Genomic DNA, 13,354 nt, shown 5'->3' with positions numbered 1-13,354 from the left:
CCTGCCCACCCAGCAGTTCGAAAGCACCCCTAAGTGCAAGTAGATAAATAGGTACCGCTTTATAGTGGGAAGGTAAACGGTGTTTCCGTGTGCTGCGCTGGAGCTGGCTCGCCAGAGCAGCTTCGTCACGCTGGCCACGTGACCCGGAAGTGTCTGCGGACAGCGCTGGCCCCCGGCCTCTTAAGTGAGATGAGCGCACAACCCTAGAGTCGGACACGACTGGCCCGTACGGGCAGGGGTACCTTTACCTTTACCTATTTACTGGCTTGGCAGAAGCTCTCAATGGATTCAGTTTGTGTGCTATTGCAGGGTGGAAGTTCCCATCCCGATATCGCAGAGGGGCTGAAGGGGACGTGAAACACTTGGAGCTTTTGGTTGTGGTGGGCCCAGATGTATTTCAATTCCACAAAGAAGATACCGAGAGGTACATCCTCACCAACGTGAACATTGTGAGTTGCTCTCTGGCTGTATGCAGTCCCCCCCCCCCCTTCTTTTCCTGATCCTGTGGCAGTTTGTATCTTTTATGTGATGGTACACTAAAAGAATTTTTAAGGTCCTGCTGGATAAGGCAATAAGCCTATCTAAGAACAGGATTCTCACATCCCATGGGCCAGCCTGATGCCCTAACAAGAAGTTTGCAAGCAGGGCATGAACGCATTAGTAGCTAGAGCACAAAAAATAGGTGTGACGCAATGATATCTATGCATCAGTAACATCTAGCAAACTCTGCCAACATCCTGATAGCGCTGGAAGTTTGCTTCCTCTCCTCCACCCCCAGTAAAACCCCTGCTTCATCAGACCAAATGTTTGTTTTATTTTAGCACTCTGTTTCACTTCCGTGGTGGCCAGCCATGGGCTTCCAAAAAGCCAAGCCTCCTCCTTTGCTCTTCCTCCTTTCCCCCCAGCAACTGGAATCCAGAGGTAGTCTGCTCCTGGATCTGGAGGTTCCATTCAGTTAAGCGTTTGTTGTGTATTGGGTTTAACATATTTTATGTTACAAGGCGTGTTCTAACCAATCATATAAGCGTTGGTAGACAAACGTTCTAATGGCAAGTAAGCACATTCACTTTCAACTGTCAACTGTCAACTGTCAACTGTCAACTGTCAACTGTCAACTGTCAACGGTCAGTTCATGCTTGGCATTATTATCGTCCAGTCAGTTTGGTTCTTGTGTTCCTATGAGTGAGCTGTTGTCACTGACAAATGTTGAATAAACTTAGTTGAGGAACTTATACTGTCTAGGGCTTCTGACTTTTTTCGAACATTTAACAGCGATTCTGAGACTGTTTCAGCTCTCACATTTATTGCAACAGAGAATGCAAAAAACCAGTGTTTAAAAGGTGGCCCTTTCCTTCCAAAGCTTCACAGAACAAGTTGAAATGGCATGTTCTGCACTGTAATTCATCTACTGCTGTTGATATGAAGCTCATAGCTTTGTCTTAAACCAGGGACTTGTATCCCTCCATGTAAAGTTAGATTCAAACTCCTTCCATCTATGACGATTGGCTATGCTGGCTGGGGCTGATGGGAGCTGTAGTCCTACAACATCTAAGAGAGCCACATGTTCCCCACCCTTGCCTTAAGCTTTCTTTCTTTTTCTCAACAGGGAGCAGAGCTTCTTCGAGATGCGTCACTGGGAGCACAGTTCAGGGTTCACCTAGTCCAAATGATTGTCCTCACTGAACCTGAGGTATAAATAAATAAAGACCGTGTCGGCTCTAGGCATGGGCGATGTATCGATTAATCACCCGAAAATGGTTTTGAAACGTGCATCACAGTGACAAATTCACGATTTTAGGCAAGGCAATATACTGTGAAGCCAGCAGGTGTCACCAGTGTTTCATGCATGGCCTCCTCAGCACTCAGCTCTTCTCAGAGAGCCATGCAAGGCCACCCGAGGCCCACTCCCTCCCGCCCTCCCTCCCTCCACTGCCCAGCCATCCCCTATGATACTGGAGTGGTCCTGGGGGCAGCAGCCATGCCTGCACCTACCTCTTGAGCGCTGCACTGGCTCACTCACTCGCCCACCTGCCCACTTGCCTGCCAGCGCCATCCCTCCTCCAGCCAAACAAGTGGGCTGCCTCCTCCCTTCTGCCTCACACTTGGCGCTGGGAAGCAGAGGCATGGCCGAGTTTTTTGAGCCCCTGAGGAGGCAGCATGCAGGGAGCAGCGGCAAGAGCACTGCTAGCTCCTCTTCCTCGCCTCCAGACCCAGGCCTTCATGGTGGTTTCCCCTCAAGCGGCTACCCGCAAGATGGAGGTTGTGGGACTGGTTGTGGCACTGGCACCATGAGGCGCAGCATGAAGCAGTGAGGTCTGTGGGGTAGACTAGAAGGGAACTGGTGCGTCTGCTTGGGGGCAGTGAGAGGTGCTGAGGCGAGGTGATACTGTTGGTATATGCTGTCCCATCAGTGCAGATAGAATCTACAATGTGGTACAAAGGAGGAATGGCTGTGGAGGGCGGGCTGGCTGCTGTACTGAGATACAGTGATACCTCGGATTACATATGCTTCAGGTTACAGACTCCACTAACCCAGAAATAGTACCTCGGGTTAAGAACTTTGCTTCAGGATGAGAACAGAAATTGTGCAGCAGCGGCGCAGCTACTTAACCTGAGGTACCACTGTAGTTCAAACCGCTTTGAAGTCCTCCTTCCTCTTCATTTTCAGACATCATTATATATCACTATATCACAATGTTTGGCTGGTGATACATCACAGTGTTGAAAAGCAGATATCACCCAGCCCTAGTCAGCTCCAGGTTTTAATTGGCCCTGGCGCATAACACCCTCAGATTCTAGGGACTTTTGTCAGGAGAGTGCCCTACTGGGAACCTCCTGGCCTAGTAAGCTCATATGGATCTGTGTGCACTCGGTTCCAGAACCCTCCTCATGGGCCAAGCTAGGATCAATAACTCGTGAATGGTAAATGAAATGAATCTTACTCATAAATGACATCCCTAATTGGGTGGTTGTTGGCCATTGGGATGGGTAGGGGGAGGCAAGGAGCCCAAACAGTAGATGGAGCCCCAGTCAATGGCAAGCAGAGCCATAGCCATTGAGAACCAGAGACAACTAATTCTCATTTGTGCCAATCCTCCTCCCTGCTGAGTTTTACAAAGGCACCCCTGAGACTAAAGTGGCCTCAGTGAACACCTTCTCTCTAGGAAGGCATCGACATCTCTACCAACATCACTTCCTCGATCATCAGCATTTGCAAATGGGCTGAGAAAGTCAACCCTGAGAATGATTCGGATCCTCACCATGCAGATCTAGTTCTGTACATGACCAGGTAAATTAAGCTCTCTCTCCTTTCTTTGAGTGATGTGTAATGGAAGGTGGACCAAAATTTGGAACACACTGGGCCTACAGGAAAGGTTGCCTGAACCTCTCCTGTGAGCACATGGTCCCTACATGGATGGTGTGAGAGCACCCAGTGCTGAAACTTAGCAGTTCAGTAGGTCTTGCAATGCCCATGGAACTGCAAAGCAGCTCTTGATAGCCTTGTCCAGGGACAGGAAAAACTGTGGCCCTCCAGACTCTTAAGTCCCGTCAGCCCCAGCCAATACAGCTAGTGGAAAGGGGATAATGGGAATCGTAGTCCAATAGCATGGGGAGAGCCACTAGTTTCCTATCTCTCCATCTGCCTGGGCTCCTCGAGACATATTTACTGAGCGATTGCCCTGATATGCTTGCACAAAACTTACACAGAGGTTAGACAATGCTTGTCTTTATTGAACATCCATCTTGATTTGCTTGCAGGAAGTTTATATGTCTTTCCATTAGTCATTTCTTAACGCTGCACTTTTCAATGTATTTCCCCCCTACTTTCCTAACTTCAAAAAAGTCAAACTTTGTTTAAAAGTAGATTTGTTGTGCTAGGGCAACAGAGTTCTTTAATCCCACTTTAATTGTGCACACCTAAAATTTCCAGTATGCACTTGTACTCCCACAAAATACATTCTGGAGGAGCCCCCCCCCCCCCCATTGTTCTAGTGTTCTTCCTCTTTACCTGTTTTGCTTTAGATTTGACCTGGAATTGCCTGATGGAAACAAGCAAGTGCGTGGTGTCACTCAGCTGGGCGGGGCCTGTTCCAGTTCCTGGAGCTGCATCATCACCGAAGACACTGGATTTGGTCTGGGAGTTACCATTGCCCACGAGATCGGTCACAGGTCAGTGGGCAAGGAATTAATCTCATCATTGTTATTTATTGAATTTGTATACAACCCTTCATCCGAAGATCACAGGGCAGTTCACAACATTAAAAATACCAAATGAAAACACAAAATCCATGATCAAAAACAAATCAATAACCCCTCCCCCCTTTCATAAATGCATTGAAAAGGTCATAGAATGTTTAATCAGCCAAAGGCCTGGTTTTAGAGAAATGTTTTTGCCTGGCGCCTAAAGATATGTAATGAAGGCTGGAAGGCCTCTTGTGTTTTGAGGGAACATACTAAGCTAAGGGCAGATCCACAGCATACATTTAAAGTGCATCTAAAACACACAACTTTGCTCAAAGAATCCTGGGAACTGTAGTTTGCTGAGGGTGCTGGGAAATGTAGCTCTGCAAGGTCTGCTTTGTATACAGCCTCTGATATTTTTTCTATGTGACTTCTGGGTGGTTTTATTGCACTTTTCTAATTTAAAACCATGCTATACAATTCAAACAGCAAAGAATGAACAATTTATTTTAATATATGTTGTGAATACAGCCAGAGTGCATGATCTGTCTTCAACCTGGAAAAACTGGGGGTGGGGGGGGGAGTTACAAGCATCTGTCTGTACCCGCGTACATATCCAGCACTCACATGTATGCATACACACATTACAGAGAGGTTTGGGATCTTTTGCTGGAGTTATAACGTGTGTCCATTTACGAATATGTGTTTTACCCTTAAACCTATACCCATAGAAGTTCTTGCACAAAGGAATAAAGCTTGGTTTATTATATGAAACGAAAGTGACAGAATATATAAATGCTATTTCAGACAGCAAAATTACTGTTCAAGCTGCCAGCAAATTCTATCACACCTTGATCTGAAGAGTGAAAGATTCCCCAACTGTTTTAAAAAACCTAGAAAAGTAAGAATGACAATTTTCCTATGGAACTCACACTGAAAGTAAAGCAGAGAACAAGGGGAGAGTACAAAGCAGGCATGGGAGTGCTGAGTAAGTTCCTTGCTGTTGAAGCTATGAGAGCTATCTAACTTGAAAATCTAGGGAATTTTAAATTCATCCAATGCCCTCCAGTGGAGAAGGGGGGTGGGGCTTGACATGAACAATTCCTAAAATTCCAGTTATTGTGCTATTGATTTTATCTCAGTTTCTTGCCTGCTTCTCACTCTCTGTGTTTTGCTTAAAACAAAAGGTTGAAAGAGTATGTTCCAAGTGAGCAATTGACTAAACCTGGCCATCCGTTTTTTCTACCTGCTGCCTTAAAATTATCTCACCATTAACTTGATGCCATTCATTCAGGTGTTGAACAGACTTTAGTGGCAACTTGATTCCCTTGTGCTGACCTTGGCTTTCAGAATATGTTTGTGATAAGGCTGGTACCAGGGTCAACCAAGGTTCATGCCATGATTTGCAGTAATAAATCACAGAATTTAAGTTCAGATTCATCCTCTCCCCCCCCCATACCTATTCACACTTCCTTCCTTCCATTCCTTCCCTTTTTATTTTCATTGCAGCTTTGGGATCCAGCATGACGGAGAAGGGAACCGATGTGCAGGCGATGGGCACATCATGGGCTCTGAAGGTGGCCACAACAGTGTGGATTTGACCTGGTCCGCCTGTAGCAGAGAGCAGTTCTTAGCCTTTGTCAGGTAAAAGGGCCAAGGGGCCCTTTGGACCATGTCTTTTGCAACCTCCTGGGCAGTGGTGGATCAGTGTTCCTTGAGACTGGTAGGACAGAAGGTAAGGAGCACAACAGTAGGGTGAGCCAGCCAACATCAGGCAGAGCCAACTAATTTTTGTTTTTCCCCCACCATCCGCCCTGCTGAGTTCTCCCACCCCCTGGAATGGTTGTAAGTAAGAAGGCAGGCAGGCGGGGTATGCGGGGGGAAGGCTGAGATTGGCAGGGCTCACCTCCTAATAGACTATCCTTCACTTGCTCTTGGGCACACAGTTAATGGGAACAAAACACATACACTTTTTATAGCTCATTTTAACAATGGGATTCTGGGATCATATCAGTCTATATACAGGGAGACCACCAGTAGCGCTGTGGTCTAAACCACTGAGCCTCTTGGGCTTGTCGATCAGAAGGTTGGCGGTTTGAATCTGTGTTACGGGGTGAGCTCCCGTTGCTTTGCCCCAGCTTCTGCCAACCTAGCAGTTCAAAAGCATACCAGCGCGAGCAGATAAATAGGTACCACTGTGGCAGGAAGGCAAATGGCGTTTCTGTGTGCTCTGGCACTTGTTATGGTGTCCTATTATGCCAGAAGCGGTTTAGTCATGCTGGCCACGTGACCCGGAAAGCTGTCAGTGTACAAACACTGGTTCCCTCGGCCTGAAGCGAAATGAGTACCGCAACCCCATAGTCGTCTTTGACTGGACTTAACTGTCCAGGGGTCCTTTACCTATAGACATGGAGAAGTTACAGTGGTACCTCTGGTTACGTACTTAATTCGTTCTGGAGGTCCGTTTTTAACCTGAAACTGTTCTTAACCTGAAGCACCACTTTAGTTAATGGGGCCTCCCGCTGCTGCCACGTGGCCACACGATTTCTGTTCTTACCCTGAAGCAAAGTTCTTAACCTGAGGTACTATTTCTAGGTTAGCGGAGTCTGTAACCTGAAGCGTATGTAACCTGAAGCGTATGCAACCCAAGGTACCACTGTATTTCAGGATCTGTTCTCCACAGGGTGTGGGGAAATAAAACTGGGTAAATACCTCCTGCTATAAGGGAATACTCCTTTTCCATCCTCTTTTTTATTATTATTAATATAATATTAATATAATCTTATTAACTCATCAATAGCAAAGCCCCAGGACAAGTTAATGATTCATATAGAAGCAGTGGCAGAGCTTCATGCTCCGGCACAGGGGGGGGGGGGGCGGGGGGCGGGGCGGAGATCAGGCGAGGGCAGGGCTGGCACGTGTCCTGGGGGTGGGGCACACTGCCTGGAGGCGTAAGGCACCCAGCGTGGGCGGGGGGGGGGCAGCCACGATGGCACCCTGCCAGGATTGCGCTGCCGGGGGGCATTGCACTCCCTCCGCATTCCTCTTCCTCCGCACTCCTCTTCTTCCGCCAGTGTATAGAAGTCAGTGGAAGCCACTGAGAGCTGAGTCAGCCTTCAACTTCATAGCCCAACTTCCTTCATCTGCAAATACTAAACAGCGATCCCTGAGAGCTCAGCCAGCTCCTATCTGAATAGCCCATCCCACTTCATCTGCATATTATAAACAGCCTCACCAGGGTGACTTTGCTCAGCCCAATAGAACTAAATGACAGCCAGTGAGAGCTGAGGTAAGACTTATCTGCATAGCCCCATCTCCTTCATCTGAGAGTTGAGCCATCTCCTAGCTACATGACCCCGCTCAGTGTGGGCTCGACCATTAAGCGGACTGAGGTAGTTGAAGCCCCCAAAGGCAATGTCCCAGGTTGATTTCAGCAAGATTCATGCAAATTGGTGCAGATACAGGCACCGCTTTTCTGCCAGTGGTGGAGGTAGCAGGGCTGGCAGCGAAGCTGGTACAGGAGCAACAAAGCAACACTTTCCATTCTGCTTCATGCAGCAAAATGGGCCACAACACTCCTGGCTCCACCTCTTCCCTCTGCATAGCCCTGCCCTAGCATCTGGACTATGATGAAACCCGTTGGTTTTTTTAAAGATATCACTGGTGGGCTACGCATTTAATAACAGTTGGCACTTCTTGAAGCTAATCCACAAGCAGTTTTTCTGTCTTGGTTTTTCCCCAGTACAGGCCAAGCAGGCTGCACAAATGACTTGCCAGACCTCAAGGACAATATCCCAGGAGAGAAGCCAGGCCTTTATTATGGGGTGGATGAGCAGTGCAAAACGGCCTTTGGGGGCGGAGCTACAGCTTGCACTTTCTCCAGGCACGACATTGTATGTATTACATTTATCTGCTGGGTCATGCTGATATTACATGCAAATAGTCATAATCATAGCATTTCCAATTCAGTTACATATTACATTTTTATCTCATATTTTCTTCAAAAAGCTCAAGGTGTCATACATTCCACTCCTCCCTTCACACCTGTTGCCCCCCCCCATATTTTATCCTTGCAACAGTTCTGTGGTGTAGGACAGGCTGAGAGATGGTAAGTGGCCCAAGATCAGCTAGTGAGCTTTGTGGCTGAGAAGGGGATTTGAACTCTGGTCTTCCAGATCCTAATCTGACACACCACCACACTGGCTCTCAGATTCACCTAGCGTTTCAGCATGTTCAAAGCATGTCATGTACGTTATCTTTGTCATGTTGGACAACACCCTAGTAAGGTAGGCCAGTGTTATAGCAGGGTGCTGAGGCTGTGGGAGTGGTTCCCCTTACACTCCCCACTCCCATGTTTTCCCTAAGTCAAATAAATAACAACCAATAAAGCAGCAGGTCACCTATCTTCCTCCCCCCTTCTCCTATTTCTAGGATATGTGCAAAGTTCTTTCTTGCCACACTAACCCAGCCGACCAATCCAGCTGCACTCGGATCCTCATTCCCCTCCTGGATGGCACTGAATGTGGAATCAACAAGGTAAATGGGTCTTCTGATATGAAACAGCAGTAGAATGGGGATGAGGACATTGTGGCCCTCTAGATGTCTAGCTCCCTGAATGTTGGCCAGGCTGCCTTGAACTGATGGGAGTCCCATCAGTCTAAGGAACCTGTAGTCCTCCAGATGTTGTGGTCATGGGTGATGGGAGTTGAGAGTCCAGCTACATGCATTTTGCTTAGCTTCTCTGTGGCCCTTCTGGATTCACACCTCCATGGCCTTAGTTGTGCTGCTGTTCTGGTACTTGATGGCCGTGATGTTCTCAATTCCAGTGGTGCTCCAAAGGCCGCTGTAGATCTTTGGAAGAACTGATTCCTATTGCAGCGGTCCATGGGAAGTGGTCTACCTGGACCGCCTTTACTGCCTGCTCTCGGAGCTGTGGTGGGGGAGTCGTGGCCAGGCGGCGACAGTGCAACAACCCTAGGTGAGTAAGTCCTTGTTAGAGCAGTGGGGTTTTTTGGGACTGTGTTCGAAGGGAGCCATAGAACCTGGGAGAGAGTTGGATGCAGGTGAACTGAGGGTGGTGGGGCAAAGCTCCATCCACCCCAATGGGACAGCCTCTAAGGCACTTAATTGAAACGAGATGTGTAAATGTCTGCTTAGTAGCGCAGTGCACATTCATAGGTCCTTCCAATGACACCTGGGCCAAGCTGCTTGATGGCCAGGTGTGTCCCAGGTCTATGCTCAGAGAGCAACCTCGCTTCAGAAACTGGGATCTGATGGGTCACACACCATGCATTTAAAGCATTTTTCACTCACCCAATGCAAAGAATCCTGGGGGCTGTAGTTCCCCCCATGGAGCTACAATTCCCAGCACCCTTAAGAAACTACAGTTCCCAGGATTGGGGTCAGGACTTGCTTTAAATGTACAGTGTGGGTGTGATTAAGATCCTCTCTCCTCCTGCCACACACACAAAGGTGTCCTTTCCTTCCAGACCTGCTTTTGGTGGACGTCAGTGTGAGGGAGAAGACTTGCAAGCAGAGATGTGTAATGAACAGGTAGGCAGGCAGCCATTTTTGTTTCTGTCCTTTGTTTAGAAAGCCCTGGCAGCTTTTCCTTTTGTAAACACCAGGACACTCTTCATATACATAGGCTCTGTGTTGTCTTCCATGATTCCTTACATGTGGCATGTACCAGTTATGCCAGTTTCTGGAAAATCACAGGAGGGGAGAGTGCAGTTGCACTTAGATCCCACTTAGATCCCACTAGCATGCTTCCCATAGGCATCTGGTTGGCCGCTGAACTAAATAAGCAACTAGCCTGATCCGGCAGGCTCTTCTTACATTGGTGAGGAGTCTAGTTCAGCATCCACAGATGTGGACCTCTAATTCCTAGCTTTGTGTCAAGTTTCTAGTCCTCAAGCTGTAGAGAAAATCTCAGGCGCATAGAAAGCTGCCTGATACCAAGTCAGACCATTGGTCCAGCTAACTCATTATTGTCCATACACTGTTTGGTAGCAACTCCCCAGGGTTTCAGGCAAAAGCCTTTCCCAGCTCTACATGACTGTCCACCCCTGAGCTATACAGCTCTTCCCAATGGAGCATGTATAGAGGTTGCAATAATAATAATAATAATAATAATATATACCCCACCCATTCCAACAAAATATTAAAATAAAATATTCATTTAAACATTAAAAGCTTCCCTAAACAGAGAAAAAACAAGCTCCAGCTAGTTATGGATGGTCTTAGGGTGAAACAAGGCTACATAAGGGAATTGCATGGATGTGGTCCCTTGCATACAGGACGCGGGGGGGGGGTGCTGTGGTGTAAACCACTGAGCCTAGGGCTTGCCGATCAGAAGGTCAGTGGTTCGAATCCCCATGACAGGGTGAGCTCCTGTTGCTCGGTCCCAGCTCCTGCCAACCTAGCTGTTCGAAAGCACATCAAAGTGCAAGTAGATAAATAAGTACCGCTCCGGCGGGAAGGTAAACGGTGTTTCCATGTGCTGCTCTGGTTTCACCGGAAGCGGCTTAGTCATGCTGGCCACATGACCTGGAAAAACTGTCTGTGGGCAAACGTCGGCTCCCTTGGCCAGTAAAGCGAGTTGAGCGCTGCAACCCCAGAGTTGTTCACGACTGGACTTAACTGTAAGGGTCCCTTGCATAAGAGTATTAGCAACTAGAATTAGAATATGTGTGTACTTGCTTAAATTGAGGAAATAGTTGGTGGACACAGGAAGGGTTAAGTACCCTATCTTCCCACCTGCCAATCCATCTCTAAAAGCACTGCCTCTCCTTTGATGCCATCTCCACAAATTCAGGTTTGGGACATGATATTCATCCCTTAAAAGCCCCTACTTGGAATTAAGCTTGGAATTTAAATCAGAAGGACTTGCCTCCAACTCACCAATGCGGTTAGAAGAGTGGGCCATTTACTTGTTTCTCCAAAGCAAAGGGCAGCCCAGCTGTTATGGTGGTAGGAAATGGCATGTTTGATCTCAGCCATTTGATCTGTCTCCTCTTCCACAGCCCTGTCCAACGACAACCCAGGTGGGTTTCATGGATGAACAATGTGCTTTGACGGATATGAAACCACTTTACCTCAGCCTTGAGTTCCCATCCTTCTATAAGTGGGTATCGGCTGTTGGCTACACCAAAGGTAATCCAAATTTGGGGGTTTTATGAAAAGGGGGTGGGGAGTTCTAACATTTCCTCAATACTATTTAAATTCATTGTCACACTAAAACTCTTAAGCGCTTTCTACCCATCACAGGAGAAGCTATGTGCAAACACATGTGTAGGGCATCTGGGAAGAATTTCATGGTGAGCCGAGGGGATCGATTCACAGATGGAACAAGGTGTGAGCTGAGCAGCCCTGCAGAAGAGACAGCGGTTGGCCTGTGTGTGATGGGCAGCTGCAGGGTAAGGACAATAGCCATGCAGAGGTGTGCCAGAGAACATCTGGCACTTCATTAAGGCAAGCAAGTCCTGGAGTTTTGTTTTTTTTAATGCTGTGCCTTTTTCTGTCTTGCACCCATTCTTAGTTCGTCTCCTCAGTGACTCAGCCCAGTGAAGCTTTCCCTATAATGTATCTCCAGGACCCTATAATGTATCTCCAGGACAGGAAAAGCCTTGCTTGTGCATTTATGTAATTATTATGATTCATTTGACATTAGTTGCTCCCTGCATAAAAATATGCTTTCAAAAGATTAAGAGCTGAAGGCATAACATAAAATCAGAAAACAAGGCTTTGTTATTGAACATAAGAATTTAAGAATAGCCCTGCTGGATTGTGCCAGTGACTCATCCGGTCCAGCATCTTCTTCTTTCAGATGCCCCAGTGGGAATCCCACGAGGAGGAACTGAGCAATAACCCCTTAAAAGAAATAACCTGTTAAACACACTCGGTTTAGTTTTCCTGGCTGCTGTTAAAGGCACAGGAGCAAGGCTGAAAGGAAAAGGTGGCAACCCTTAATTATGCCTCCTGTAAACAGCCTTACTAGAAAAATTAACCAATAAACTGAAACTGACACGGGGACAAACAGAAGAAGATGCCTTTACCCCGGTATGGCTCCCCTTTATCACATACACAGCCCAACAAGACAATGACAATAATCCACCAACAGCATATAAATCAGTATGGCTAACCTGATCCAAAACACCCACCCCACTCACACATGAAAACAAAGACCACCATAGCCAACCACAAATGAACAACCACACTCTAGGCCAACCCCAACTTCTCTCACCACCAAAGGAACAAAAGTGAACAGCAGAGAACCTGCACAAGCAACGCTGACACCAAACCCTACATATATTAAGTAAAATAGAAACATTGCCACCCGACCCCACCCCACCCATCTCCCCCCCCCTCCCCCTTTTCTTCCTAATGTCTCAACAAATGAAATTGATTTATAAAAATGTTACATGGAAAAAATACGAGAGAGAGAGACATTACATATACTTCTGTAAATCAAGAAAACCTTAGAAGAATATTTTAAGTTCAACTTAAATCAAGGAGTAGATCTAGAGACGGTTTGGGATGCGGGTAAAGCTGTCATAAGAGGTTTCTTTATCCAACAAAATGCATTCCAAAGGAAAATAAAGGAGGAGAAAAAAATGGAGATATGGGAGGAAATTAGAAAAAAGGAAAGGATCCTTTTCCAAAAACCAGATGATGAACTAATTAAGCAAAGTATAAAAATTTTACAGACGCAATTCTCCATGATAATAAATGAAGAGATAGAATGAAAGATAAAATGGTTGAGACATAGAAATTTTGAGTTTGCAAATAAACCTGGCAAACTGTTGGCCTGGCAATTAAAGAAGAAAAAGGAAGATAGAATTATCAATAAAATTAAAATTGAAGACAAATGGATTCAAGAACCGAAGGAAATTAGTAAAAACTTTGCTAGTTTTTTCGGAAAACTATATAAAGAAGGTCCAGAGACTCTAGAAAAAATAATTGATTATCTGGGCAAAAATAAACTACCAATAATACCTAAGGAAAAAACTGAAATCTTGAACTCACCAATAACAGCTATGGAGGTGCAACAAGCTATACAGAGATCAAAATTAGGAAAGACACCGGGCCCAGATGGTCTCCCAGCTAATTACTATAAAAAGTTAGAACAAGTTTTACTTCTTCCCATGAAAGACCTAATGAATAATATTCT

The 13,354-nt window shown here is 46.4% G+C and overlaps 1 protein-coding gene across 15 annotated transcripts in view; it reads left to right on the top strand.

Moving 5' to 3' along the window:
- The window catches only part of ADAMTS13 (ADAM metallopeptidase with thrombospondin type 1 motif 13), a 38,408-nt gene that overhangs the window by 3,975 nt on the left and 21,079 nt on the right, over window positions 1–13,354 (top strand). For 11 of the 15 annotated variants that reach the window (XR_014507179.1, XR_014507180.1, XR_014507181.1 and 8 more), the window contains exons 5-15: window positions 310–449; window positions 1,607–1,690; window positions 3,165–3,289; window positions 4,024–4,170; window positions 5,692–5,826; window positions 7,925–8,075; window positions 8,614–8,718; window positions 9,009–9,160; window positions 9,672–9,735; window positions 11,208–11,337; window positions 11,452–11,600. Coding sequence is in view for 10 of the 15 variants with exons in the window: in XM_083423363.1 (XP_083279489.1) it covers window positions 310–449; window positions 1,607–1,690; window positions 3,165–3,289; window positions 4,024–4,170; window positions 5,692–5,826; window positions 7,925–8,075; window positions 8,614–8,718; window positions 9,009–9,160; window positions 9,672–9,735; window positions 11,208–11,337; window positions 11,452–11,600 (1,382 nt within the window). In the remaining 5 variants the exon portion in view is untranslated. Of the gene's footprint in view, window positions 1–309; window positions 450–828; window positions 1,125–1,162; window positions 1,341–1,606; window positions 1,691–3,164; window positions 3,290–4,023; window positions 4,171–5,691; window positions 5,827–7,924; window positions 8,076–8,613; window positions 8,719–9,008; window positions 9,161–9,671; window positions 9,736–11,207; window positions 11,338–11,451; window positions 11,601–13,354 lie in introns of those variants that run through there. The other 4 variants (XM_083423355.1, XM_083423356.1, XM_083423357.1 and 1 more) reach the window with 4 other exon arrangements.

The sequence above is a fragment of the Podarcis tiliguerta genome (genome assembly GCF_965153285.1).
Source record: "Podarcis tiliguerta genome assembly, chromosome: Z".
In the NCBI taxonomy this organism is placed as follows: Eukaryota; Metazoa; Chordata; class Lepidosauria; order Squamata; family Lacertidae; genus Podarcis; species Podarcis tiliguerta.
Note: the sequence above shows the minus strand (reverse complement) of the source record. Positions and strands in the feature narration are given on the sequence as shown.